Below are 25,865 nucleotides of genomic sequence, written 5' to 3' on the forward strand. Positions count from 1 at the left end.
TCTTGCCCTGCTTGTAACCCAGCGTTCTCCCATCTCCAGGAGAAAAACCACCCCCAGACAGAGAGTCTCAGAAGGTCATGGGAAGCAGCGTTTGGAGTGCCAAGGTGATGCTGGCAAGGCACTGAGCTTATCTGCTATGCCACCCTCTTCAAAACAGCAACCCCATCACTCTTTATCCCCTTACCCCACTTTCTGACTTCCTCACAGAATTTATGCCACCTGATATTATATCTGTATGTTTATCTGTCTCTCCTGCTAGACAGCAAGCTCCAGGAAGACAGAGATCCCATATGTCTCTCAGTGCCTCAGGTAGGAAGAGCACTCAGTGGATGCTCAGTAGTCATTTGTTCAATGAGTGAATATTCAGAGAAAGATAGAAACTTGTTGACATCATCATTATCATCAGCACATGAAAGTGTGGGAGAAGCAGGGCAGAAGTTGCAGGAACAAAGGTGATCATTTCACAGGGGAGGGTCATGGCAGGTGCCTGATTAATATTTGTTGTTTTTGCTTTTTTGAAAGTTTTTATTTTCATTCCAGTTAACACCGTGAGGTATTAGTTTCAGGTGTGCGATATAGTGATTCAGCACTTCCATACATCAGCTGGTGCTCATCACAACAAGTGCCCTTTTTCATCCCCATCACCTGTTTCACCCATCCTCCCGCTCCCCTCCCCTCTGGTAACCTTTAGTTCTCTAGAGCTCAGAGTCTGTTTCTTTGGTTGCGTCTCTTTTTTTCCCCTTTCCTCATTTGTTTCTTAAATTCCATGTGAATGAAATTATATATTTGTCTTTCTTTGACATATTTTGCTTAGCATTGTACTCTAGCTCCATCCATGTCATTGCAAATGGCAAGATTTAATTCTTTTTGATGGCTAAATAGTATTCCATTATATGTGTATGTGTGTGTATACCGTTCTTTATCCATTCACCAATCGATGGACACTTGAGTTGCTTCCATATCTTGGCTATTGTAAATAATGCTACTGTAAACATTGGGGTGCATGTATCCCTTTGAGTTAGTGTTCTTGTATTCTTTGGGTAAATTCCCAGTAATATGATTACTGGATTTTTTTTAACTTTTTTGAGGAACCTCCATACTGTTTTCCACAGTGGCCGCACCAATTTGCATTCCCACCAACGGTGCATGAGGGTTCCTTTTTCTCTGCATGCTTGCCAGCCAATACCTGTTGTTTCTTACATTGTTGAGCTTAGCCATTCTGACAGGTGTGAGGTGATAGCTCATTATAGTTTTGATTTCTATTTCCCTGATGATGAGTGATGTTGAGCATCTTCTCATGTGTCTGTTGGCCATCTGGGTGTCTTTGGAGAAATGTCTGTTCATGTCTTCTGCCTGTTTTTTCATTAGATTATTTGTTCTTTGGGTGTTGAATAGTTCTTTATATATTTTGGATACTAACCCTTTATTGGATATGTCATTTGCAAATATCTTCTCCCATTCCATAGGTTGCCTTTTAGTTTTGTTGATTGTTTCCTTCATTGTGCAGAAGCTTTTTAAAAAGATTTTATTTATTCACGAGAGACAGAGAGAGAGGGAGAGAAAGAAAGAGAGAGAGAGAGAGAGAGAGAGAGAGGCAGAGACATGGGCAGAGGGAGAAGCAGGCTCCATGCAGGGAACTCGATGCAGGACTCAATCCTAGGACTCCAGGATCACCGCCTGAGCTGAAGGCAGATGCTCAACCACTGAGCCATCCAGGCATCCCATGTGCAGAAACTTTTTATTTTGATGTAGTCCCAATAGTTTATTTTTGCTTTTGTGTCCCGGTTGTTTTTGTTTTTTTAATGCATAAACAAGACCAGAGAATGATCAGTCATTCCAGTTTCTTGGTCTGATTTTCCTGAGTACTCAAGGATTTTATTCTTGTCATGGCCATGATAGCTATAACCTTTACCTCACATACCAAATGGAAAAAAACCACCAAAAGTGGAGTTTCTTTACAGGATGGAAAAGTAACATACCCAAAAAGGTCAGGCTAGTCTTGGTCTATTAGAGAGCCCAGGCCCTCAACCAAGACAATAGGGAAAGGAATGTGAAGGGGACAGAGAAAGGAAGTGGAGTAAGATTGATGAAGTACAGTCCAGGGAAGGAGGCAAAGGAAGGGCCTGACAATCTTTGAGTCCTCACTAACAATTGAATAATCAACTGGGATTTTCTCGGTTTTGGACATGAGCCTTTTGAGATGTATCTAAATAAACACAACCCACTCCAAAGCCCCAAATCCATACTTGTTACTGATAGCCCCACAGTTCAGACCCTGACCCATCTGCACCAGGCCACTGGCTTAAATTCACCCTAGGAGGACAGAGCATCTGGAATTTGTTGCCCCTGAAATGGCAGTTTGCTTGGTCTCTGTGGATTTGCAGAGCACCCTACCACAGAGAGCACTTGTATTTCTGGAATGGGCTTCAGCCAATAACCAATAGCTGAAAAAGACCTGAGAGGGCATAGTGGTAAGCCGACAGTGGTGAGGGAGGTAAGAATCTGGCATGTCTGAATGTCACTTATCCCAGGTGGCTTTTGTTCTGGAAAGAACAAACCTTTACCTGGGTTGACAATAAAGGCAAATAAATGTTGTGCTTACCAAAGCTATTGGTTTGACACCTTGTGAAGGAAAAAAATTTTAAATAAGTCAGAACACTGACTGAAACTCATTCTTAAGTAAAATGAGATTCCCTGGTTGTGTTTAGGTACTAGCTGCTTATATAAACATCCCTGCCCTAATATTTAATTCCCTGCAGAAATGACAGAAGGGAACCCCATAACATCCCACTGAAAGAAGTCTGTCCCATATATACACAGGACTGAATCTATACCTTTGATTGAATTCACTGTCAACCTTTGGGAAACAGTCAGCTTAGAAGGTGATGTGAGTGTAATGAAATAATAAATGGTTCTCATTTATTACTGGAATGACCAGATTAGCCAGCTGTTTCTGCAGTGGGTGAAATTCTGTCACAAATGCCCCTTTCTGATGTTGATCTATTGGTAGAACAAGTAAGCTGATCCTATGTGTGACTTGGACCATTGCTTGGGCTCCAAACAGGTCTTAGGGCTGATGTTATTGACCCATGCCATTTGGTTTGCAGGTTGGTGGCATTTGTGTTTTAACCTCACTTTCTATTGCTGCATGGGTCTAAAGGTGTAAAAGAAAAACAATAAAAGCATTTCTTTACACTTCAAAGGCAGGATACAGCCCATTCCTTTCCTGATCATGTTCTTTTGCCAACTTGATCTGTCCTTGGTGTCTCTGACCAGTGAAGCTCTGCTTTGTGACTTTCAGAGTTGCTATCCAGGGCCAACAGGCACTTTGAAGGCACAAGCCCATGTGGGGTTGGGTGACTTGCTCTGGGGGCACTCAGAAGACATCTCAGCATGGGCTAGCCATAGACATTCCTGGGCACTAATCCATTGCCTGGGAGTTGGCACTGAAGAGAAATAGAGCACAGTGTGTTGGATGGAGGGGGGGCCTGCTGTTTTCACTGGGTAGGTGACTTAGGGAGGTGTGTGTCAGGACAAAGAGTGACTGCTCATAGACTCCTAGAGATAATTTGGAGGTAGAATTCGGGAAGAAAGAGCAAAGGTAGAGAAAAAGCCAGCACTTAGAGGAGCAGGAAAATTGAATCCTACTTAGCGTGCCCTCCCGCTGTGGATGCTCCAAAGCAACCTGTAATTCAGCCTGACTTCTATGCATCTGGTTTTCAAGAATAAGCTTTTGCTAATGCTTACTATAAACTGAGAGGGTGGCTTCAGAGATGTTTTCTGAAGAATAAAAACTTTTGCAGATTATTTCCATAGCATACCAGCGTAGTGAACAACTTCAAATAACCTCATTCATTCATTCAGCAGACATTTATTGAACACTTACTATATGCCTGATACTGTGTTTGGTGCTGAAATCTAGAAAAGAAATAGTATAAGCAACTACAGCCATGTATGGATAGTATTGCCATATACTATCTATACTCTGACTCACGCCCCCCACCATTTCAGAAATGATCATAATTTGGGGAACGACTATATTTTGTGGTAGTCTAGATAACAGGTCTTCTAAGCAAACTGAAGGAGAAAAGATGAAAGCATTGATCATTCCCCTACTGAAAATTACAAATGACTTAAAGGGCCATAAAAGCATCCACTAACATGATATAGCAATGAAAAGAGAATCCCACTTTAATGGGCAAATTAGGTATCAAACAAAACATTCACTTAAGAGCAAGCCTCTGATTGTACCGTTGCCATATGAGTTGAGGGAATGGGATCTACTGGAAGGAAAAGCGAATAGAAAGTACAAAGGTAAATGGTAATACAATAGGGATCATGTTATAGGCCAAGAAAGGCCTGAATGAGTAGCCATGGTGAGATAGTGACTTCAGTGAATCAGTGTAGTGCAAGCTGCTAGAACAAATAACGCTCAATACCTCAATGGCTTAATAAAATTCAGGTTTATTCACAATTGCAGAATATCTAAAGTTGGTTTGTCTTCATTGGTGGGTATCTCCTCTCCTAGCCAGAGTTCAAGGATTCAAGCTCCTTTTGTCTTATGAGTCTACCTAATCTTCAGTACGTGGCTTCTAAGGTCTCAAGAATATGAAGGAGAATGTGTGGGAGGTCTTTATGGGTTGTGCAGGAGGTGGTGCAAATCACTTCTGTCCACATTCTACTGCTAGACCTCAACACATGGCCACACCCCACTGCAAGGAGGCTAGGAAATGTAGTCTAGTTTTGTGCCCAGGAAGAAGAGGAAATGACTTTGAATAATCAGCTAGGCCAGACTGCCATGCTGAGCTAGAGGAAGAGGTCACTCCACTAAAGGTCAGTTGCATATGGACAGTGACCCTCTTACTCTCTTACCTTGGTATCTCTGATGCCTGGTGGTTAATCTCAGGCCTTATGGGTCATTAGCTATCCACTGTCCTTTCCTCCATGCCATGCATCCCACTAGCCTAGCTTTCTCTCACATCCCCCTCATCAAAGTGCTTATTACTACCTGATTACATCCTTCCTTATTAATCTACTTTATTTCTGGTATTCTTCCTACCTGGATGTATGTTCCACAGGATAAGGATTGTGTATAATGTCCAGCACCATCTCCCAGTGGGATATATGTCCAGTACCATATCCCAGTGCCACAGCGTGTGGCACATTGCAGGTCCTTAATCACTAACTGTTCTATGAATGAATGAACCAACTGGTCCATGGGGGTCTTAAATGGCTTCATGGAGGAGGTGCAACTTGGGCTGCATCTGAATACAATTTATCTGGGAGGAAAGGGATCAGGGAAAGAAAGCTGATAAATTAAAAGGAGACAGAAAAAGCCCCAAGATACATAGATTGAACCATTTATAGAGTTGAGGCCCACATAGTTGAGCTCCTGTAACGTATAGGTCAATGTTCTAGACAGTTGCTTAGCTAGAGGATGCAAAAAATACACAATAAAGTCCACCTCTATCCTCAAACAGGTTATGCTGAGCTATGCTTTGGGGGCAACTAAGATACTTCTGGTTATATAGCAGATCCCTCATCCTGGCCACCAGGGCTTTCCACTGAACAACTTCAGTCTCCCTTTCTGGGATGACCATTCTTCCCACATAGACATCTGCTCCTGTGCGGAGTAGTGAGCGGAGTTAGAAAGTAGGATATTAAGGTAGAAAGTAGTGTGGGGCTTTGGAATCAGATGTACTCACTTCAAGTCCTAGGTCTAGCATTTAGAACTTTGGGCCCTTGGGCAAGTTTCTTAACATCTCTGTGCCTATTCAGTAAATTGCAGATAATCAATTGTGCTTCCTGGGTTTATTGTGGGAACCAAATGAGATTACCTCTATTAAGAGCCTAACCAAGTGCCCGGTTCACACATATGCTCACTAAGTGGTGGCGTCTCCTCCCCTTGATGGCCCTGCTTCACAAACTCCTGGTCCAGCTGCAGAGAGCTGCTCCTGGGACTCACAACGATTCTTTCCAACCTGGGTTGTCTCATAGGAACTGCCAGTATTCAAATCCTTTTTACCACAAAATGGAGATTATATGTAGTTCTCCTCCAGCATTTTCCAACCTCACTGCTAATCTTATCCATCGGCCTCCTCCCACTTCATACCTCTTCCCCATACCCCTTCCTGAGCCACAGAGCATTTCTGTTGAAACTGCATGGCATTCTGTGCCTCTCTCAGGGTACACATGTGATCCCACATGGGATTATCATCTAATCTGTTTAATGTGGCTACTAGGTTATAAATTCTCAAGGGCACCAATGGTTTCTCTTTCTCCTTAAAGTGCGTCTGCACAATACCTTGAACTTAATAAGAGGTGACACATTCTGTTTCTCAGACCCAAGTGTGATTAGACAGGGACTCCAGTATACTTGGAGACACTCGGGTTGAGATCTTCTGGTAAGCCTCTGAACCATGTCAGCCAGCACTGGGCCCAAGGCCCTAGTCCTTTAATGGGACCCTCTAGAATCAGTTGCCTACTATAACTTTTTTCTCTCTTGTCCTCTCACTTCTGACTGCCTCCTTAGTAAATCAACCTGAGAAGAGAAACAAAACAAATTCCTTGAACCTGGGAGGGAGAAATAAGGTGTCATTTATATATTTTGAAAGATTATTGAAGTTTTTGGATCCTAATTTGCTTATTTAAGAGCTATAAAGTTGAACCATATGCAATTAACAATATCCAACCAACTATTTTATCAGTTTCATATGCTTCAGCCTAGTCTTGATATTTGGGCTTATTTGGAGTTATTCATAGGTGAAGTGGTCTGATCCCTGTGTGTGGTCCACTCTCCCAAATGCTTGGTAGGGAGATCCCCAGAGAGGCTATGCATAGCTTCTGATGGGCCTGTGGCCTTCAGTAGGTTCTGTCATTGCTTATGGAGTTTCTATCATAGGCTCTGGATTCAAAAATGGCTAGTTTATTTCCCTTTTCCCTGCAGGTGCCAACATATGTGTTTGATCTCTGGGATAAATGCCAAGACCTCCAGGCTTGAGTTTTCAAGTCTTCTGGAGATCAAAGGCTCTCCTCATCACCACATGGGTTCCTCTGTGCTGTTATTCAACAAAGCCAATCCAGCTCCTCCAAGGGCCAATGGCAGAGTTCCCAAGAGAGAAGGGAGGAAGAGAAGGAACTCCCAGATTTCTAAATATTGCAACCCATGGGACAGATAAGTAGAAGGGCAAGAAGGCATGTATGTTTTTCTCAAATAAGCTACAAATTAACAATACAGAAACTTTAGATAGATTCCCCTATTTAAGAACTGGATCTACCTGTATAGGTTAGCCAGGAGCCTCTCAGTTTTCTTTTTATACACTCATAGAATATACAGGACCTTCACAATCATTGTATTCAACACCTTCAATCATTTCATGTGACTTTTAAACAAAGCACTCCATTTCCAGTAGAAAATATCCTAAAGATAAAAGAAAAACATAAAGAAACCTAAAACGGAATTCAGTTGTCTTATTGTAGTCATTTTGAGACTATTCAAACAAGAAATTGTGCCACTGTCATTAAGAATCAAGATTTTCAGCATAAGAGAAAAGAGATCAATTATAAAATCAAGACAGTTAAATTAAAACCTATAATCTTATATTTGAATTAGAAATAGCAGTTTGAACTCATGATTTAGCTTCACCTTCTAAAACTTACATATTCTCTAGCTCTGTTGAAGAAGTGTGGAGTCAATGACAACCCAGCAATAGTGAATACCCCTGGCATGCAGAATGTGGTCTGTTAAAGCTCTCCCTTTAAGGAGAGCCAGGGCTTCTTGGAGAAAGGGCTAATTCCAGGTCTGGAGCAGCAAATATGCAAGATGAACCTGACATACCTTATCATACCTGAAACTCTGACAGACGAGGAAACAGACCTTGAAAGGCCCAAGTCAATGCCACACAGGAGGCAGGACCCTGGGGATAACGAGGGTGCTTGGTCCACACCCTTGCAGAAGGCAGCCTCCTCGAGACAGGCCTCCAAGCCAACACTCTCTCAGCTGATGTTCCTACTAGAATCCAGAGCTGTCTGACCAGTCTTCCTCACTGCTACACTTTAGGGATTTTGACAACAGATCCATTTTGAGCTATTTTGGCCTTTGGGAGCTTTTAAAATTAGCAGCACAATCAAGACATCCCATATTTGAAATGCACATGTTTGTGTGCTGTGAGGATTACATTCCTAAATCCCCCAAGCCTATTGGTACTCTGACCATATTCCCTCACTCTTATCACTTCAGTGCACAGAAGCCTGATTTATAGCTCCTAGGAACTGCATATGTTGTTTGAGGGCTTTCTCTGGCCAGGGAGCCTGCTTTTCTAGAAGTACCAGGGAAATATTGCTCTGGTGCCTAGGCAACCTTCAACCAATGACTGACAGGAATTGGTAGATAAATACTCCCAACTCCCTCGCCTCTACAGTGCGTGTTCACCAGCTCCCAAAGGATATAGCCCCGGTTACCCATAGTGCTCAAGAGTGCACCCTTTATCGGTTTTCTTCCCTTTCTTTTCTCACTTCCCCCAATACCTCCTATTGGTGGCGCCCTAGAATTACCTCCGAAATAAACCTGGACCTGAATCTTTGTCTCAAGACCAGTTGTGGGGAAACCCAAACTCTTCATTCTCTGAGTCTGTCTTTCAAGGGCAAATAAAGAGGGAAAGAGCCACTATCCATGGAGAGTGGGCCTCTCTCAGTATCACAGCATACTCAGCTAGACTAAGGCTAACCAAGTCATAAGGAACACATCTTCTCTGATCAGACTCAATATATCATGCAGTAAGTGTTCTCCACTCATACAGCTCATACCTTGTCTTTTATAGAGAGCATAGAATTCATTATAAATGTCTAGGCTTTTGGAGTGGAAAGGTCCTTGGAAAAGAATTTCTTTTGGCTTGCAGGCTCATGGATTTATAGCTTCTTTGTTGGCCCAATAAAGGGCATTACTTCTCCTCTATCTACAGAAATACTAATTAGCAAATAATAATTCTATAAGTAAGTGCAGTGGAGGTGGTATGTGGGGCCTTTTGAAGTATTTTTAAATTTTCCATTGTCACTGATGATCTCTAAGTAAATTTTAAGAGCCTAATCTCTACCTAGGAGAAGAGATTTATTAGCATATAGAATTGGGTATCACGTGCTAAATACCTTATTGCTTCACAATTTAAATAAGCCAAGGGCATCTGTCCAAGAAGACAAGGGACTCCATGTACCATATTGAAAATAGAACCCTTTCCTCTAACATCCAGTAGCTGTGTGCAGTGTCTCCTGAAACAGAAGGGTGACTTTCACATGCTTTTTCTGACCTGCCTCTCCCATTCCAGCTCCACTTTCTTCCCTGGAATGTCAAAGGTACCCATGTTCATGACATCTCATCTGTAGTTTGAGCAGAAATGAAGGGACTTTAAAACCCCATATTCATCTTTGTGGGCAGAGTGCCTTCTTTCCTCTCCATTTTCCTGTTTGAATTTCAAGGAAAACAGAGTACCTACCAAAGGATGATACTTGTGGTCTTCCCTGCAACCAACCTCATCTGGTTCTTTGCAAATAGTGAAAACAGATTTGTGACATTCACTCTTTTCTAAATCTTGGCAGTATTTCTTAACTTTCCATTTGGTTCTCCTGAAAGATCAACTTCCTTATTTCTGATCAGTGTTATTCTTTCTCTACTGAAATGTGTTTGCAAACTTGTAAAACTGCCCTTGTGTCTTTAAAGGGGTGTGAGGCTGGTGAAACAAGTGTTGAGCCAAGCTCCCATCCCTGCCCCCTCTGATTTAAGCTCAGGCACGCACGCCTTGAAAACTGTAACAAATGTGTCACCCCTTAGTGATGGGCTGGTCATTTTCAGTCCAGGTTGCTGGAAAGGAAGCACTTTACTACTAAGAATATGATGTCCTTTCTGGCAAAGCTAACCTTGAGGTTGACCTAATTATTAAATTGAGCTATTCAGATAGTTTTTGTAGAGCAAAACAGTTGAATACCACTAATTTCATATTATTCACCCTAATGCCTTGTTGTTGGTCTCTCATTCCTTAAACTAGTGCTGCTCAATATGTGGTCTGCTAACTGGCAGCGCCAACCTCCCAGGGGAACTTGTTTTCAGCTCACGTGGCTGAAGTGCTTCTGGAATCCTAAAATAAAAATGGCCGATTCCTTAGAGAACAGATGAGAAGTGTTTTGGGTTTTTGTTTTGTTTTGGAAGTATACCATGACAGATGTAATGGGTAGCAAATAATGACCAGGAGAGATGAAGGGTGAAGTAGCCAGGATGGCACAGGAGGAAGAGTTGCCAAGGGAAGCGTATTAGTCAGGAGACCTGACCTTTGGTTTTGCCTCTGCCAAAAATCAGCTCTGTGATCTTGGGTCAAATCTTTGAATCTTGATTTCCTCATTAGTACATGAGAGGGGTGGCCTAAACAGTAGCTTTCAGTGTGTTGACTGCTATCCAGAGCCAGAAACACATTTTTTACTAGCATGCACACACATGTGACAGAAACAATAGCTTCACAAAACAATACTTACTACATGCAATGCATTTTGGTATTTTCTATTCTACTGTATTCTATTTCGTTGTTTAAAAAATACTAGTCTTGACCTGCTGAATGGATTTCATGGTCCACTAATAGGTCATGCCCTATGGTCTGAAAAAACACAAAACTCCATAATTCCCGAGGTCCCTTCCAGCAGTAGAATTCAATGACTCCGTTAGATGCCTAAAGGAATTTTCTTAAAACAATAGCTGAGCTGGAACAGATGGCTATGTGCTTACATTCTGGAGGAAGTGCACAGTGTAGAACATGGGAGCAGAGTGACCTAAAGATAAACACGTAAATTATAAACCGCTTCCGAGAATGTATAGTGCTGCAGCTCTGAAAGCAATGTGGACAATTAGCATCTCCAAGTCATTACACTGAATGCTGCCCCAGTAAACCAGTACCAGACACTGGGGACATGCAACCTGTCAGAGAGACCACAGGCTCAGGTTGTGGGCAGCCTTCTTTCTAGTTTCCAGATTGTAAGGGCTCTGCCCCAAAGAATGATCTCTAGTGGCCTCATCTTTGTTTATACTTCACTCAGCAAGACAGGCAAATAAAGAAACAAGAAACTTCGTGAGCTCCAGACTTTTTCCTCTTTTGAACTGTGACCCCAATCATGGCCTCTTGGTCTTCTTTTGTTGCCAGTACAGGAAATGGAACTATATGTAGTGAGCAGGGACATGGCAAGGGCATTATCATTTCACTGCACTCTCAGAGCCACTCCAAGAAGGCAAGGCTCTAAGATCCCCACTTCACAGAGGAGGGCACAGAGGCCCAAAGAGTTTAGTCATTTGTTCTGGATCCACTGCTACTGTGATAAACCGCCATCTTTCTGGCCCAGAGTTCAGGGTCTTAGCATCCTGCCATTGCTTGAATGCAGAGTCCTTCTGGATGGATGATGCAACCTCACTTACTCTGATGACTGGCAGAAAACAGAAGCATAAACAGAGCAGGACAGGACTCAGTTGTAAAGAGTCCAAACCCTCATTTGTAAAGATGAGGAACTGGATCCTGGGAAGTTTCCATGACTTGAACGAGGGTACCGAACTGCAAGTAGAACCAATGCCTCTAGTGATCTTTCCATGGGATGTCAGACATGAAGACAGCAACAACAGTAGTAGCAATAATTAACAGTACTCCTAATATGAAGGATTGTTTTGTTTTAGAAGTTGGGACAATATCTCTAAGGGAAAAAAAATCACTCTAGATCCTTTTAGCGTATAAATAAATACACAGACATGTTCTGTGCTGTGGGTGCTGGAATGTTTCAGGATGCTGGAACTTACCAGAAAACCTAGATTTTTCTGATGCTGAGGGGTCCACGTTGGATGCTTTGTTCACAGGGGTGAACAAGTCTGAATTATTGTGGCTTTACAGAAAAGGCAGTCCATCAGGGACAGACCGGGAACCTGGCTCTTGGATCAGGCTGCTCTACAAGTGGCAAGAGCCTTGGTGCTCCTTATCCTGCTCCCTCCTCCACACTGCCAAGCAGAGTGGGCAAGGGGCTGGTTACTAAGGAAGAAAGGGCAGACAGGAATGAATGGTTGCACTAGGTGAAATCCCAACCCTCCCTACCTTCTGAACAGATCTGAGAGCTCAGGCAGCTGCAAGAAAGGCCCTGAGTAGATTTTTGTTTTGCTTACCGAGCTGATGATGGCTGAGGATTGGCTTCAGCATAGCAGGGACCTGGGGGACAAACTGGTGACATATCTGTGACACTGACTCTTTCAGATGCTCATTAATGTATTAATGTGCTAACACATTCCCTGCTGCTTTCTGTCACAGGGCATCAGAATGGAGGGTTTGTGGAGAGATGTGTTCCTTGCAAGGAATCCTTGTCATGGGGTGGGTGTGATGGATAGAAGGGAAGGAAGGAAGGTTAGTTAGGTGGATGTGGGTAGTCTGACCTGTGGGCACTCTAAGAACATTTAAAAATCCAAAAGCCAATTCCATTTCTGAATCCGTTTGCACATCTTTCTGAAATTTTCACTACACAATAGCATTCAGACATTGATTTCAGCTGCCACCTTACTCCTTTTAAATTCTGGAAAGCCTGAGGGAAGGAAGAAGGGATAGCCCATGGAGAAAGCCAGTGGCAGGGGTGGAGACTTGAGGTACAGAGGCTTGGAAGGCAGGCCAAGGATAAGCATTTTGGATTCCTCTTTGGGCTAATGAAGCTTTAAGGGAGTGAGACGTTCATGAGACCAGCCCAGAGAAGGCAGTATTAATAAGTACCAACCCTGGTAGGACAGGAGAAGCTTAGGGCAAGATTCTAATTCCCCCCTGATTTTTACCCCTTCACAACAGTTCCTAACCATGAGCTTCCTCCTGTTCTTAGAAATGGGCCTGGCCTTTTCAGGAGAGTGGCAGCCACCAGTTTTCCTCAACTTCCAAGTCAGTTCATTTCAGGTGAACCCAGTTACCAGATCTGTGCTTTCAATATATCACTATGAATCAAGATGTAGACAATTCCATTATATCCAGAGTTTGACAGGGGAATGAACTAAGTTCAGTCTATAAAGACTTTCTACTGCCCTGTGGACATTTCCTATAATGGTTTTCTCTTTCAGCATTTTGGGTTTATGGTGTCTGTATTTCTGGAATATGACAAATCTCCTGGGTACTTTCTGAAAGATTCATTCAGTTCTTGGCTATACCCAGTCCTATGGATGATGCAGACAGTAGCAGTTCTGAATCTTTTATTTTGATTTTGAGAAGCACTAGATATTTTTTATGTGGCAGACAGCCTACTCTACACCCGCCCCCAATCAGCCTTACTTTAGGCAAACATTTGAGTATTGGTTTGGGAAAGAGCAGCAGCAGCTTGGAAGCCAAACAGAGATGGTTTCTAGTCCCAGATCATCCATGGGCCAGGTGTATGAGACTTTGGAAACTGATGTACTTTCTCTGATGTCTGTTTCCTTAGCTGTAAAATGGGAGCAGTACTTTTATCTTTGGCTTGTGTGAAGATACCATGAATGTAATACACCTGATGTGTAGGTTAGCATGTGGCCAGAGCTCTCTCTGAGAGCCTATAGTTAGACAGGAGAAATGATACATACAAATAACCTTTTTTCTGCTGTAGGGGTTAAAATGAGACATAGAGCCCTATTTCCTATTGTAGTCCATGCCATTATCTACCCCTTTTTTGAAGAGCAATAACAAAGGAAGAAGACAAGTACTAGACAAGGCAAGCAACTGGTGCTAGGGAAGCAGGTAAAATAGTGGGAGGGTGTATTAATGTTTCATTACTGCATAACAACATATCACAGATTTAGCAGCTTAAAATACCACCCATTTATTATCTTGCAGGTCTGGGGTCTGGACACAGTTTCACTGGGTCCTCTCCCCAGGGTCCCACCGAGCTACAACCAAGGCTTTGGTTGGGGCTGAGTTCTCATCTGAGCCCTGGGGGCTTCTCCCAAGCTCAGTGGTTGTTGGCAAAATGCATTTCCTTTAAATTGTAGGACTAAGGACCTCAGGTTCTAGAGGTTGTCCCCCGTTACTTGCCACTCAGCCTTATCTACAGTGTGGCAGTCTGTTTCTTCAGGGCTAGCAAGAGAAAGTCTTTGCTGCTTCTTGTCTTGTTTCTTTTTTTTTTAAAGAACTCAGCTGATTAGGCCAGATATACTCAACAAAATTATCTCCCTTTTGATTAACTCAAAGTCAACAGAGTAAGGATCTTAAAATCCCCATTGCCTGTCTTCTCATGTTTGTACCCTGTGTGGTCCCCCACCACCCTGAGTATAGGCAATGTAATTCACAGGGTACATACATGAGAGGACAGGAATCTTGGGGGCTATCCTAGAATTCTGCTTCCCACAGGATGGGGGCAGGGGTCTCGATGTATCCAAATAAGCAGAGGAGAAACCTTATTGCTGCTCTTTGTGTCATTTTTATGAGAACAAACATCACTGGGAGTCCTAAGACCACTAGCTTCCAAGGCTGAGCCACAGTGTAATTGTTAGGGAAGAAAGGGGGGCATGGTGAGCCTGAAGATGTGGGACAGCTTTGAAATAAATGGCAGTGGTGCAATGAATTTATGAATGAGTGTATTCAGCTTTCGTTGAACTGTTACTTAGAGAAAGGAATAAATTTTAAGAAGGAAAATGGGAGTTTTCCCCAGGAAGAGCGGCATTAGTGCCTGTATGTCTGCCTCCAGTGGACACATAATACTAGTTAATGCTCTGTAACCAAAGGACAAAACTGAAAGCAAAAGGATTAAAGAGTTTTCTTCCCTTCTCCGTCTAAGAGATAAACGCAATTGTGGCAACTGATGAGTGAAATGTTCACCTGCTAATGCATGGCAGAAATCCATTATAGCTTCTCAGCAGATAAAGAAAAAGACTGGATGGGGAGAGGTGAGAATTCCTAGTCCTGAGGCTGTCACTGAGAGAGCTGGTTCTTCCCAGGAACCATGACTTGGCTGCCTGTGCTGGAACTCCTGTGTTAGTCTTTGCATCTGCGAATCCACAGTCATGAGCAGCAGGCAGAGTTTTGCAGCCCAGAAACTCAGCACTGGCTTGCCCAGTAGGCACAGTAAGAATGTCTTTAGGGCATTAGCAAAGCAGTGGTATCAAATAATGCTTTTTTTCAAATAACTTAATATTTGATAATGAAGAAAGAATTTTACAGAACTTCTTTACACTTATTTTATGATTGCTAATGTATGCTTTAACTTGGGGTTACCTATTGTAGAAAGGTGGAGATGGAGGAGTGGAGACTGATCTTTTTGGTGATAGGGCCTTTAGAAGTGTAGAGGTCTTAGACAATGTGAGTGATCTAATAGTAGAACATAGGAGTCAGCCAGAGGACTCTTCTCCCAACCTACTGCTTCCAGGCACAATCCCATCGAAACCATTTTGCACAGAACCAGAGAACATACACCCCAGGAGGGCAAGAATTCCTGTGTGTTTTGTTCTGCGTTACATGGCAGCACTGTGCCTAGGACATAAGAGCTATTTGAAAAACATTCCAGGTTGTGGATAGATGTTTCCATTTTTGGCAGTTTCATCCCACTGCCCATCATGTTGCCCATCTCCCTTCATTCACATAAGATTCCAGGGCACCATGAGATAACACTTTCTGTTTCTCACAGATACCTCATGATAAAAAATAATCTGAGGGCACTTTTCAAATATATAGATTATTAGGGCCTCTGTAGGAAATTCTGGTTCAGGAAGTCTAGGCTGGAGCCCAGTCATCTGTGTTTTTGACAAGCACTTCTGATGAGTTGTTTCTTCAGATGAACACTGAGATAAATAGCAGGAGCTCATCTCTTCCCCATACTAAGATTAAGGAACCATGGCCACTTGACCTGGTTTCTGAGGAGCTATCAAAAGTTAACATCCTAAAGTTCTGGTCATTGGTGCTGTGGGAACGAGGGACTATAAAAGTCTTCTAGTCTATCCCCAAGTCACCTGGGCTCAGCCCTGAACCCTGGTTCTTTCTTTCCTGAAGGGATAGGCCCAGGAGAGGAGGTGCTCAGGAGACCCTCTGCTCCTGGAACTGCCCAACTTCTTGGCCTCTTCTTTTCCCCAGGCAAGCTCTCTATTCAGTACCTTCTCCCAGCTGTCACTAGCACATGAATTCCCACCCACCTCTGCTAAGTTTGATAATGACTTTTGCCCTGTTAGATGGCAGTTGACCTCGGCAGCCAGGCAGGGGCTGATTTTTTAGTCTTGGTCACTGAACCAGAGCATTCCTCTGAGGATAGCTAAACAAAGCCTCTGTCTTAGCAATCTTCACTACTTGACTCAGGAGAGAAGGGAGGCTCTGATCTAGATATGGCCTGGCCCTTTCTACCTCAAGGCCTCCCACGCCTCATGTTAGGCCTAAAGAGACTGATTTCTCTCTTAGTGATTCCTCCTAGGTTTTCTTGTCCCCAGAACTCAGTGACCCCTGACTAGTTCACCAAGCACTTATGGTTTCCAAGGAAAGGGCTAAGGTTATAGAGTAACTCAAGGAAGAAAAGTTGCTGCCTTTATGTTTGGCCCCATAGAACTCTGCCCTAAAAATACTGTCCCCTATCCAGGAAGATAATCCTGGGATCTAACCCTTGGGCCTGAATTCTTCTTAGATATTAAACACCAAAGAAGAAAAAAATCTAGGTCAAAGGGAGTAATCTCCTTTGTAGCTGAAGGTAATAGAATATAAGAGTATTCATGATAATCATGATTGTCCAAAGGAATAGCTACTTATAGCTATTTAAACTTAAATTTTTAAAAAATTAAAAATTAAAATTGTTTAATAGCCAATGTGGCTAGTGGCTACCACACTGGATGGCACAGCTAATAGAGCATTTCATCATCCCAGAAATTTCTGTTGCATGGCACTGTTTTATAGGTATGGCACTGTTCCCTTGACCCTGTACATGTTATATTTCTTTAGCATCTTTGGAAACATGTCTGTTTCTATTGGTGGTCCTTGTGATTTTGATGCATTATTCTAGAAAAAGAAAGACTACTGAAGACTGCATTAGAAAACAAAACCAAGGGATACTTGGGTGGCTCAGTCGGTTAAGTGTCCAACTCTTGATTTTGGGTCAGGTCATGCTCTTAGGGTTGTGGCTCAAGCCCTGTGTTGGGCTCTGTACTGAGCATAGAGCCTGTGTAAGATATTCTCCTTCCTTTGTCCCCCTCTCCACAACTCCACTAGCACACATGCTCGTTCTCTCTCTCTCAAAAAATAAAAGAAAAATTAAAGAAAAGAAAACCAAAACTAATTGCCATAAATACACTACTGGCTAGTAGGAGAGAGGATTAATTATCAAAAGATTGCATCTTCCCCAGTTTTCTTCTATTTCCTTTCTTTTTTTTTAAATTTTTTTTATTTATTTATGATAGTCACACACACACACACAGAGAGAGGCAGAGACACAGGCAGAGGGAGAAGCAGGCTCCATGCACCGGGAGCCCGACGTGGGATTCGATCCCGGGTCTCCAGGATCGCGCCCTGGGCCAAAGGCAGGCGCCAAACCGCTGCGCCACCCAGGGATCCCTCTTCTATTTCCTTTCTACAAAAGTATCTTCCCTCCTTTTCCGTTTGTCTTTATGCTTTATCTGTGGAGTAGCTTGTTCTGTGTAAGGCTTCCCAAAGTGAAATGGTAAACCAGACTTCAAAAAAGAAAAGGATTGGAGAAGAACCAAGACTCTTTGGGGTACAGGAATAAGCTGTTGGGCAGAATATGCTCAAATCATCCACTTGGGAAAAGAAGGAAAGAAGCAGAAGGAGACAATGAGACTGGGAGGAGCAGGGGTCTGTTTGGGATAGCAGGTCTGGCAGGTAAAGCACTCTGGGCCAGTTCTTACCATTCCTGAGGCTGGCAAGCTGCCCAAGTGTTCCTCTGTGTAGTAATTTCGTAACCAGAATCTTCCTGCCTAGGACCAGCTCCTCCCATGAGAATTCATCTGAAGATAAATTTATCTGAGGATCACTCATAGGTGATCCCCATCCTAGGCTCAGTATGTACATGAAGACCGAGGGTGTGTTTTGGGGAACGAGGCCTCTTTCCCTGATGTCTTGGATGCATTGCAAGGACAGTACCCTTCTCCTCACCTGCACTGTCTGTGGTTTCCTCACTTAACACCCAGTACCCCTGTAATGGGTTCTTCAGTGCTTGTCCTCTTCCCCAGATGAAACTAAGGAAACTGAGCAATGCTTCGAAAGATGGCAGGCTATGGAGTTGGCAGGTTGGAGGGCAGGATAAGGTGAAATAGTAAGGGTTGGGGGCCAGGGGTTAGAGGAGACAGAAAGCAGAGTACGGGAGTTGCAAAGTTCAGGTGGGCATCAGGAGCAGGTGTGCAGAACTATAATTCTGAGGTTCTGTGGCCAAAAGACTGGAATTAGGGTGACCTTTTTGACTCACAGTCAAGGCTTTTCTCTGCATTCCTGGAAGGCAGGACCACTCCCCCTCTCCAGTCCCACTCCCAAGCGTGGATGGCCAAGAGTCTGTCCAGGTTGATGCGCGAATGTGTCACAGAGTACAAAGAGGTGTTGAAAGAAAGCTGGTCACAAGCAGATGGTTGGTGTCCTGGGGTCTCCCATCCCTTAGCTTGGGGGCAAAGGCTGTCTCTTTCCATACCATAAGCTACAAACCCTCTTTCTCCAGCCTTGAGTGCGTTCTTACTGTGAATGCAGCTCTCTGGACTTGCACTCCACCCGGCCTCCAGCCCTGTTCCCCACCCCAGGGTCTGCCAGATGCACAGTTTAAAGCTTGTGATGTATAATGCCCCATTTCTATCTTTGTCTTGCAGCTGTATCCAACCTGGACATTGAGAGTAAGCTGAGTGTATACTACCGTGCACCATGGCACCAGCAGAGAAACATCTTCCTCCCAGCCACAAGGCCACCCTGCGTGGAGGAACTGCATCGCCATGCCCGGCAGAGCCTGCAAGCCCTGCGCAGAGGTAACTGATCATGGGCTTGGGGGGGCTTTTCAGGGAGAGAACTCAGAGCCTGTCCCATCTAGGGGCTGTTCTCCATCCCATTGGTTCCAACACCTCCTGTTGTTATAGCAAGTACTTTAAAATGCTCCCTTTTTCACACTGAAATGAAATTCATGGGTAATATACCTGTTTATACACATAATAGAAATAGCACCATAGTCTAAATATGAGAATTTAGGGATCCCTGGGTGGCGCAGCGGTTTGGCGCCTGTCTTTGGCCCGGGGCGCGATCCTGGAGACCCGGGATCGGGTCCCACATCGGGCTCCCGGTGCATGGAGCCTGCTTCTCCCTCTGCCTGTGTCTCTGCCTCTCTCTCTCTCTCTCTCTCTCTCTCTCTCTGTGACTATCATGAGTAAATAAAAATTTAAAAAAAATAAATATGAGAATTTAAAAGGAAAATGATCTATAATATTTGTAATATACAAATGCCTAGGAATGACTACACTAGAAGACAACCAGAACTTCCCTCAGGGGATGTGCTCCTGTTGAGAACCAGTGGTCTGGTCCATTCTATAGCAGAGCACTTGGAGGCCTAGAGAGGTCAGAAAACTTGCTCAGGGTAACAGGCAGGCCATTAGGTGGAGTGCCAAGACCCAGATCCAGGCCTCCAGACCTTCAGCCAGAGCTTTTTTCCTCCTCACCATACACTGTGTCCTAGGAAAATAAATATTTCTATTTCTCTTTCTCTCACAGTCCTGAGAAAGCCAGAGATCGGCATACAGCAGGCAAGGTAGAAGATAACAGCCTTCTCTTACTTTTCAGTGACTTAAAACCATTGTAGTTAGGACAAGGAGATTAAAAACTGGCATCACCCTTTTAGAGCCCCCTAAGTTGGGTATCAGAAGTTGGCACGCCAGCTTTTTTGGCCTTTAGATTTTTGCTGTAGAGACAGATAGTATCTGTACATTCAGTGTCTTTGTTCTGAATCCCCTGTGCTCCTTTAAGGAAGGGTATTTTCCAAAGGTATTACAATTCAAATAAAACATCTTAACATCACTGTGAGGATGGAGAAAGGACACATTTGTTTTCAGCTTATTTTCTTCCATATGTTTATGGCTTCTCCCTTTCCCCATATCCCTAGTCTTTTCCCCCTTTAATGAAAGAATTAACCTACTAATATCCCTAATGCAAGTGCTTCTAAAAATTCCCCTTGAAAGGAGAGAAAATGAGTGGGAAAAATCAGAGAGGGTGGCAAAATACAAGAGACTCCTAACTGGGAAATGAACAAGGGGTAGTGGAAGGGAGGTGGGCAGGGGGATGAGGTGACTGGGTGACAGGGACTGAGGGGGGCACTTGACGAGATGAGCACTGGGCGTTATACTATATGTTGACAAATCGAACCCCAATAAAAAATGTACAAAAAAATAAAAAATAAAAAAATAATTCCCCTTGATTATTGGTAGCAGATACTGTGACACTCGTAGTAAAGACTGATGACCAGTATTCTCTAGAATATCTCTGGCATTCTTACTATTCACTTCAATTTTTTAAAATTGAGTCACTTTGGGCAGCCCCGGTGGCTCCAGCGGTTTAGTGCCGCCTTCAGCCTAGGGCGTGATCCTGGAGACCTGGGATCGAGTCCCACGTCAGGCTCCCTGCATGGAGCCTGCTTCTCCCTCTGCCTGTGTCTCTGCCTCTCTCTCTGTGTGTGTCTCTCATGAATAAATAAATAAAATCTTTTAAAAAATGACAAAAAATAAAATAAAATAAATTGAGTCACTTCGATCTTATAGTTAGTTAAAAAGTCCTTCTTTACCAAATTTTTAGTGCAAGTACCTTCTGGAAATCTTAATATATTCACCATTCCTTTGCAGCCTCGATTAGGCACTGTTCCCATAATAATGTCTTTTGCATCCTCACAGTCGTGCCACTTATAAGCTGATATCATCACTAACCTCTTGTAGGCCTGTCTTCTACCATTAATCCATGAGCAACTCAAGAGCTAGGATGATGTATTATTAATTTTTTTATTCAAATCACTTAACATGAACCTGACATAGAGTAGGTCCTCAATGAATGTATGTGTAAGTAAATCAAATTCTGTAGAAAACTGGTTGAGCATTGAGGGCATAGAATGATGACAGAGGAATTTGATCATTCTCACTAAATACCTTCTCTGATCCCATCATCAGAAAGCTTGAGTTACGTGAGCCCTTTAGACATAATTATTTTTATCCCTTTATTATTATTCATAAGTCATCCCTGATTAGATTTTTCCAGATTCAACCAGATAATATTAAGCTGCTTGTAAGCTATCACATTTCACTGTGTTGTCGGGTTTGGACTTAATGACAGAACTGAGGAACAGCAAGTGCCAATATCAATTTTCTCAGAACTTCCTCCTGGGGGCTGAGAGAGGGATATAAGGCCTCCTGGGGTTTGGGAAGGAAGACTGTGGAGCTGCATGTTGTCATCCATAGACTGGCTTTCTTTGAGGTTGTCTTAACAGCAAATCTTGGGTGTAGTAGTTTTAATAGCACTGCAGAGAGCCATAAACAGGAGTTATAGGCATCATAGAATTAAAAACATGCAGTGTGGAATTAAAATTAGAAAGCGACTTTTTTTTTTTAACCTTGTCCAAGAAACAGTAGCTTAGCGGTGCATTCATCAGAATACCACTTCTGCCATCTGGTGGTCATGTGTAATACCTACCAGACAGCGACCTTGCTCAGCAAATGCCGCAGTGAGCTTCCCTGGGGGTTCTCTATTTGGACAGCTGGAAGATCCTGGCTTCCACCAGGAGTGAGTGGCTAATGAAGCACAGACGAGCAAAGCTGTGGTGGCAGAGGCGCTGTGCTCCTTTTGAAGATGAGGCTAGAAGGAGAAAGCTAGAGTGGGGGAGGGGGTACTGAGATCAGAACCTAGAAACTGGCTGTTTTCAAGATCTGCTCCATAGCAAATCTCTCAACAAAGCCTACTGAGGCCCAAGCATTGTGCTAAATCTAGGATTCAGAGAGCGATAACAAATATTTCGTCCCTGTCCACAAGGAATGCCTGTCTAGTGAAGGAAACAGACAAGTAATCAGGTAATTTCAACACAGTGATATGGATGCTCAGAGGAAAGGCACTAAATCATGCTATGGAGCTTCAGAAAAGGCTACCCTGAGCAAGTTGCACCTCAGTGGATTTCAAATTATTTAGCATCTGATTCCTCTTTTTTCCCCCTTTTTCTTAGCAATTCTTTATACTCAGAGCCAATAATAGCTTTAAATGACACCATCATTTATGTTTGTAAGACAGGGAGAGATATTACTAAGTAGCTCTAAAGAGATATTTTTATTTTATATTTTCTTTCAAGTTTCAGGGCTGAGGTCTAAGTTCCAGTGGTCTAAAGGAATAAGGAGCAAGAGTCTGCACAGATGAATGTTCTCCCTACTACAATGCCAGAAAAAAGTATTATTAGGGAGCCATTAATCTAGTGTGCCTCCTCCCAGCCTAGGGCAAATGAAAGAGAGAGATTTAAGAAAGTGTAGGAAGGGAGCAACTAAATGGGAAATTAAGTTGATGTCTCCCTACTGACTCCTGTCCTCCAACCTTCTCCTCACCAGTGTACCTGTATTCTACTCCTCATTAGGAATTTTAAAATGTAACTCTTGCCTTACACTGTCCATTTAGAAAAGCCCATGTTTGCTTGCAAAGAAAAAAGAGGGTTGCACTGGAGGTAGGCACTTTGGCAAGGAAGACATTTATTTCAAAAGGTCTTTCTGATACACACTGGCTATGGAGGCAATTTAGCAAAGAGGACCTGTAAAGTGACTTTGTATCTTGGTCATATTGTGTGTGTGTGTGTGGGGGGGGTGTCACAAGATCTCAGGCCCTGGGCATGAATGCGGGCTGGATTTTGCAGGCAGGGCAGCCATTAGTGTTGGCCCGTGTGTTAGGCAGGGTGAGCTCTGTAGCTCACGGAGGCACCCAGTTCCTAAACTGTGCTCTTCATGTCTGAGTGATTCTTGTTACCAAGGCAGGACCACTTCATCCCCCCAAATAGAAACTTCTTGGCTTTCCCCAGGGGTAGCTTTATTCCTAAATCAGACAACTTTGATCCTTGGGATTCCCTTACTTTCTCTAGGAGCCTAGGATTTCAAAGCCCTCTGAGTGTTACAAATGACAAAGCTTAGATGGCTGCCATGGTGTGCCGGTCACTGGTTCTCTAGAAAAGAAAACATAGATAGATAAATGGATATATGATAGAAAGATAAATAAAAGCCCTGATTTATAACACTCATTAATTTCTGTGATGTAAATACCTCCACCGTGGCCTCTTTCAAGCTACCAAGAGTTTAAAAACTGGCTTGCTGACTTCCTCAGCACAAAGCAGTCAGCACTTGTGAGCCAGTGTGAGCCAACTCCCGTCACCTCCTGGATGGCTGTGAGCACTTGTTCCTGCCACTCCCCAGGCCGTTCTGGCATGTCTGTGCCTACCATCCACTCCAGCATCAAAGGCAGCAAATCTTCCAGCATTGTTCTGGACTTTGAGGGGGGGGGCTCATGTAGTTTTGAAATGAGGCATGCTGAAAATATACTGCTTTTTCCAAACTCAGAGTGAGCCATCTTCTACAAAGATTATGAGATGGACCCACTAAAATGTAAGTGCCTGTCTTCATATTAATGTGAAGTGGAAGTTTAGTTTGAAATCATGCTGAAAATCTTATGTGGTATATAGGTGAGCCAGATTAGCAAAAACTTACTTTTTCTAGCCTTTTGCTTACCCTCCCAAGGGGGAAAGAAAAATGGAAAATGCCAAGGATGTTTCTGTATTATTGCTTTTTCTACCCCCAGAACACCGGAGCCGAAGTGATCGCCGGGAGCAGAGAGCCGCTGCCCCCCTTTCTGTAGCAGCTCCTCCACTGCCAGCCTATCCACCAGCTCACAGCCAGAGGAGGCGTGAAGTTAAGGACCGGCACTTCTTAACGGTGAGCTTGGTGGCCAGCCAGAAGCCCTGGCCTTGCTCATCAGGAAGCATGAGTGGGTCTTGGGAATCCATTTCATTCCTCCTAGTAGAGGAGGCTAGGCCACTTAAGAGAGCAAGTTATAGGCATTTGAGAAAGACTGGATTCTTTTTCCTCTTTCATTCATGCCTCTTTTGGGGAATAGAGTAGGGTTACAGAAGTATTTTTTTTTAGTTACCTGATTGCACAATGCAGAACAAGGCAATAATAATCAAGGGCTCTAAAATCAGGGGAATATTTTGCTTCAAATACTAGTTTTTCTGCATATAAGCTGAAATATTTAGGGCAAGTTGCTTCTTTGTCCTCAGTTCCCTCATCTGTAATATGGCGATATTAATAGCATCTAGCTCATCAACCTTGAGAGTTAAGAGAGATAAGGCATGGAAAGAATGTAACATGGTGCCTGGCACAGAGTAAGACCTCAATTAATGTTAACTGTAACTGGTCAGGTGATAGTGTAGATGACTTGGTGGGGATGAGAAAATCACCATTTGAAGATGGGCGATGTCATTATCTTATGCTTCCCTATTCAATAAGGGAGGCTAGTTCTGCAGGGTAAGCAGTTATCGGTGTGTCTTCATCACTGCTGCTGATTTCAGCTTTCCCTGGGTGGATGTGGCTATAACAGCCCAAGCCCCATGTATGAATTACAGATGAAGCTAAGCCTAGCTTGGAACACCTACAAACACCATCACCACAAGTGTGCTTTGTAAAGCCTTGGTGGGGATAGGTGAGCACTTTGTACCTCTGAGGAGGGCATCGCTCAAGTGAGGGGCTATGACTTCTGTGACCAAATCAGCCTATATGGCTGCTGGTATGGCTGGATCCCTTGTCATTACAGTTTGAGGCCCAAAGTCTAAAGAAGTTACAAGTGTGGGTCCAAGTTGAGGTTTTTCTTGAAATTAAGTTTGTATGTATAGTAATAAACCCTGCACCGTTATGGCTTTTACAATACACAAAATAGATGCAAAATATTTGGACTGCATGATGCCAAACATCCAGCTGAGAACAGGCTTCATCTAAATGAATCTGCGTTAGAACTATACATATCCAGACAAAACAGTGAATGACACTGAACAATACACAGATATTTTTCCTACTTGTGGCTGCATGGTAGGCTCCATGTCCTTCAGGCTCATCGAGTCTACTCAGTGCTATGTCACACTCAACTACACTGCTGCAGTGCAGCCCAGGGATAAGAAAGGAAGGTGAGAGACTCTTAGGGCTTTATAGGTCTTTATATAGAGCACTTACACATGCTAGTGATTTGTTGTAAAAGCCCCTGCTTGACAAAAGTTCTTATTAATCTCAAATCTGCTTGCTAAAGCATTTGCTTTTAATGAGGCATTTTCTGCATAAAAATGCTAAAAATATTTTTCCATTCATTATAACATGTTTTGTGGTTCATTAAGTTGTTTTTTCAGGAGGGTAGGTGGGAGAGAATAATGTTGAGCATTTACAGAAATGACATAAAAATATCACCATTTGTCATAATCATCATAATTTTTAATAACATCTAAATACCAAAGTAGGCTACAGGAAAAAGCCTAAAATAATGAATAACAATGAGGGTGTTCCTTCATTTACCCAACAAATGTCAATAAGAGGAGGAGTCTAGATCATACTTATGTAAACCAGAAAGTGATCTTAAATGATAATACTTAAAATCTCCCCAATTACTTAGAAATACTGTTTCATTTATTTAATTGAGTTTGGGTCACCAATTTCACTGGAAGATTTTCCCATTCAAGTTATATCCCTTGGACCTGGAAGTGACTCAGAATAGAACACAGTTCTTTTTTTTTTTTTTTAGAACACAGTTCTATGCACCAAGCTTACAAGGGCTGTATATTGCTGCAAGAGAAAAGGCTGCAATTATAGGGACAGGAAATTTGCCGCCAAATTGCTGGACATTTTCTTAGCAATAGAAAAAAGC

At 43.1% G+C, this 25,865-nt stretch overlaps 1 protein-coding gene across 2 annotated transcripts in view; it reads left to right on the plus strand.

Annotated features, from left to right (window-relative positions):
• The window catches only part of NHS (NHS actin remodeling regulator), a 345,687-nt gene that overhangs the window by 274,072 nt on the left and 45,750 nt on the right, over positions 1–25,865 (plus strand). For both annotated transcript variants that reach the window (XM_055337849.1, XM_055337850.1), the window contains exons 2-3: positions 18,788–18,940; positions 23,760–23,893. In XM_055337849.1, the coding sequence (XP_055193824.1) occupies positions 18,788–18,940; positions 23,760–23,893 (287 nt within the window). The remainder of the gene's footprint in view (positions 1–18,787; positions 18,941–23,759; positions 23,894–25,865) is intronic.

The sequence above is a fragment of the Nyctereutes procyonoides genome, unplaced genomic scaffold, assembly GCF_905146905.1.
Source record: "Nyctereutes procyonoides isolate TBG_1078 unplaced genomic scaffold, NYPRO_anot_genome, whole genome shotgun sequence".
NCBI classification, from domain to species: Eukaryota; Metazoa; Chordata; class Mammalia; order Carnivora; family Canidae; genus Nyctereutes; species Nyctereutes procyonoides.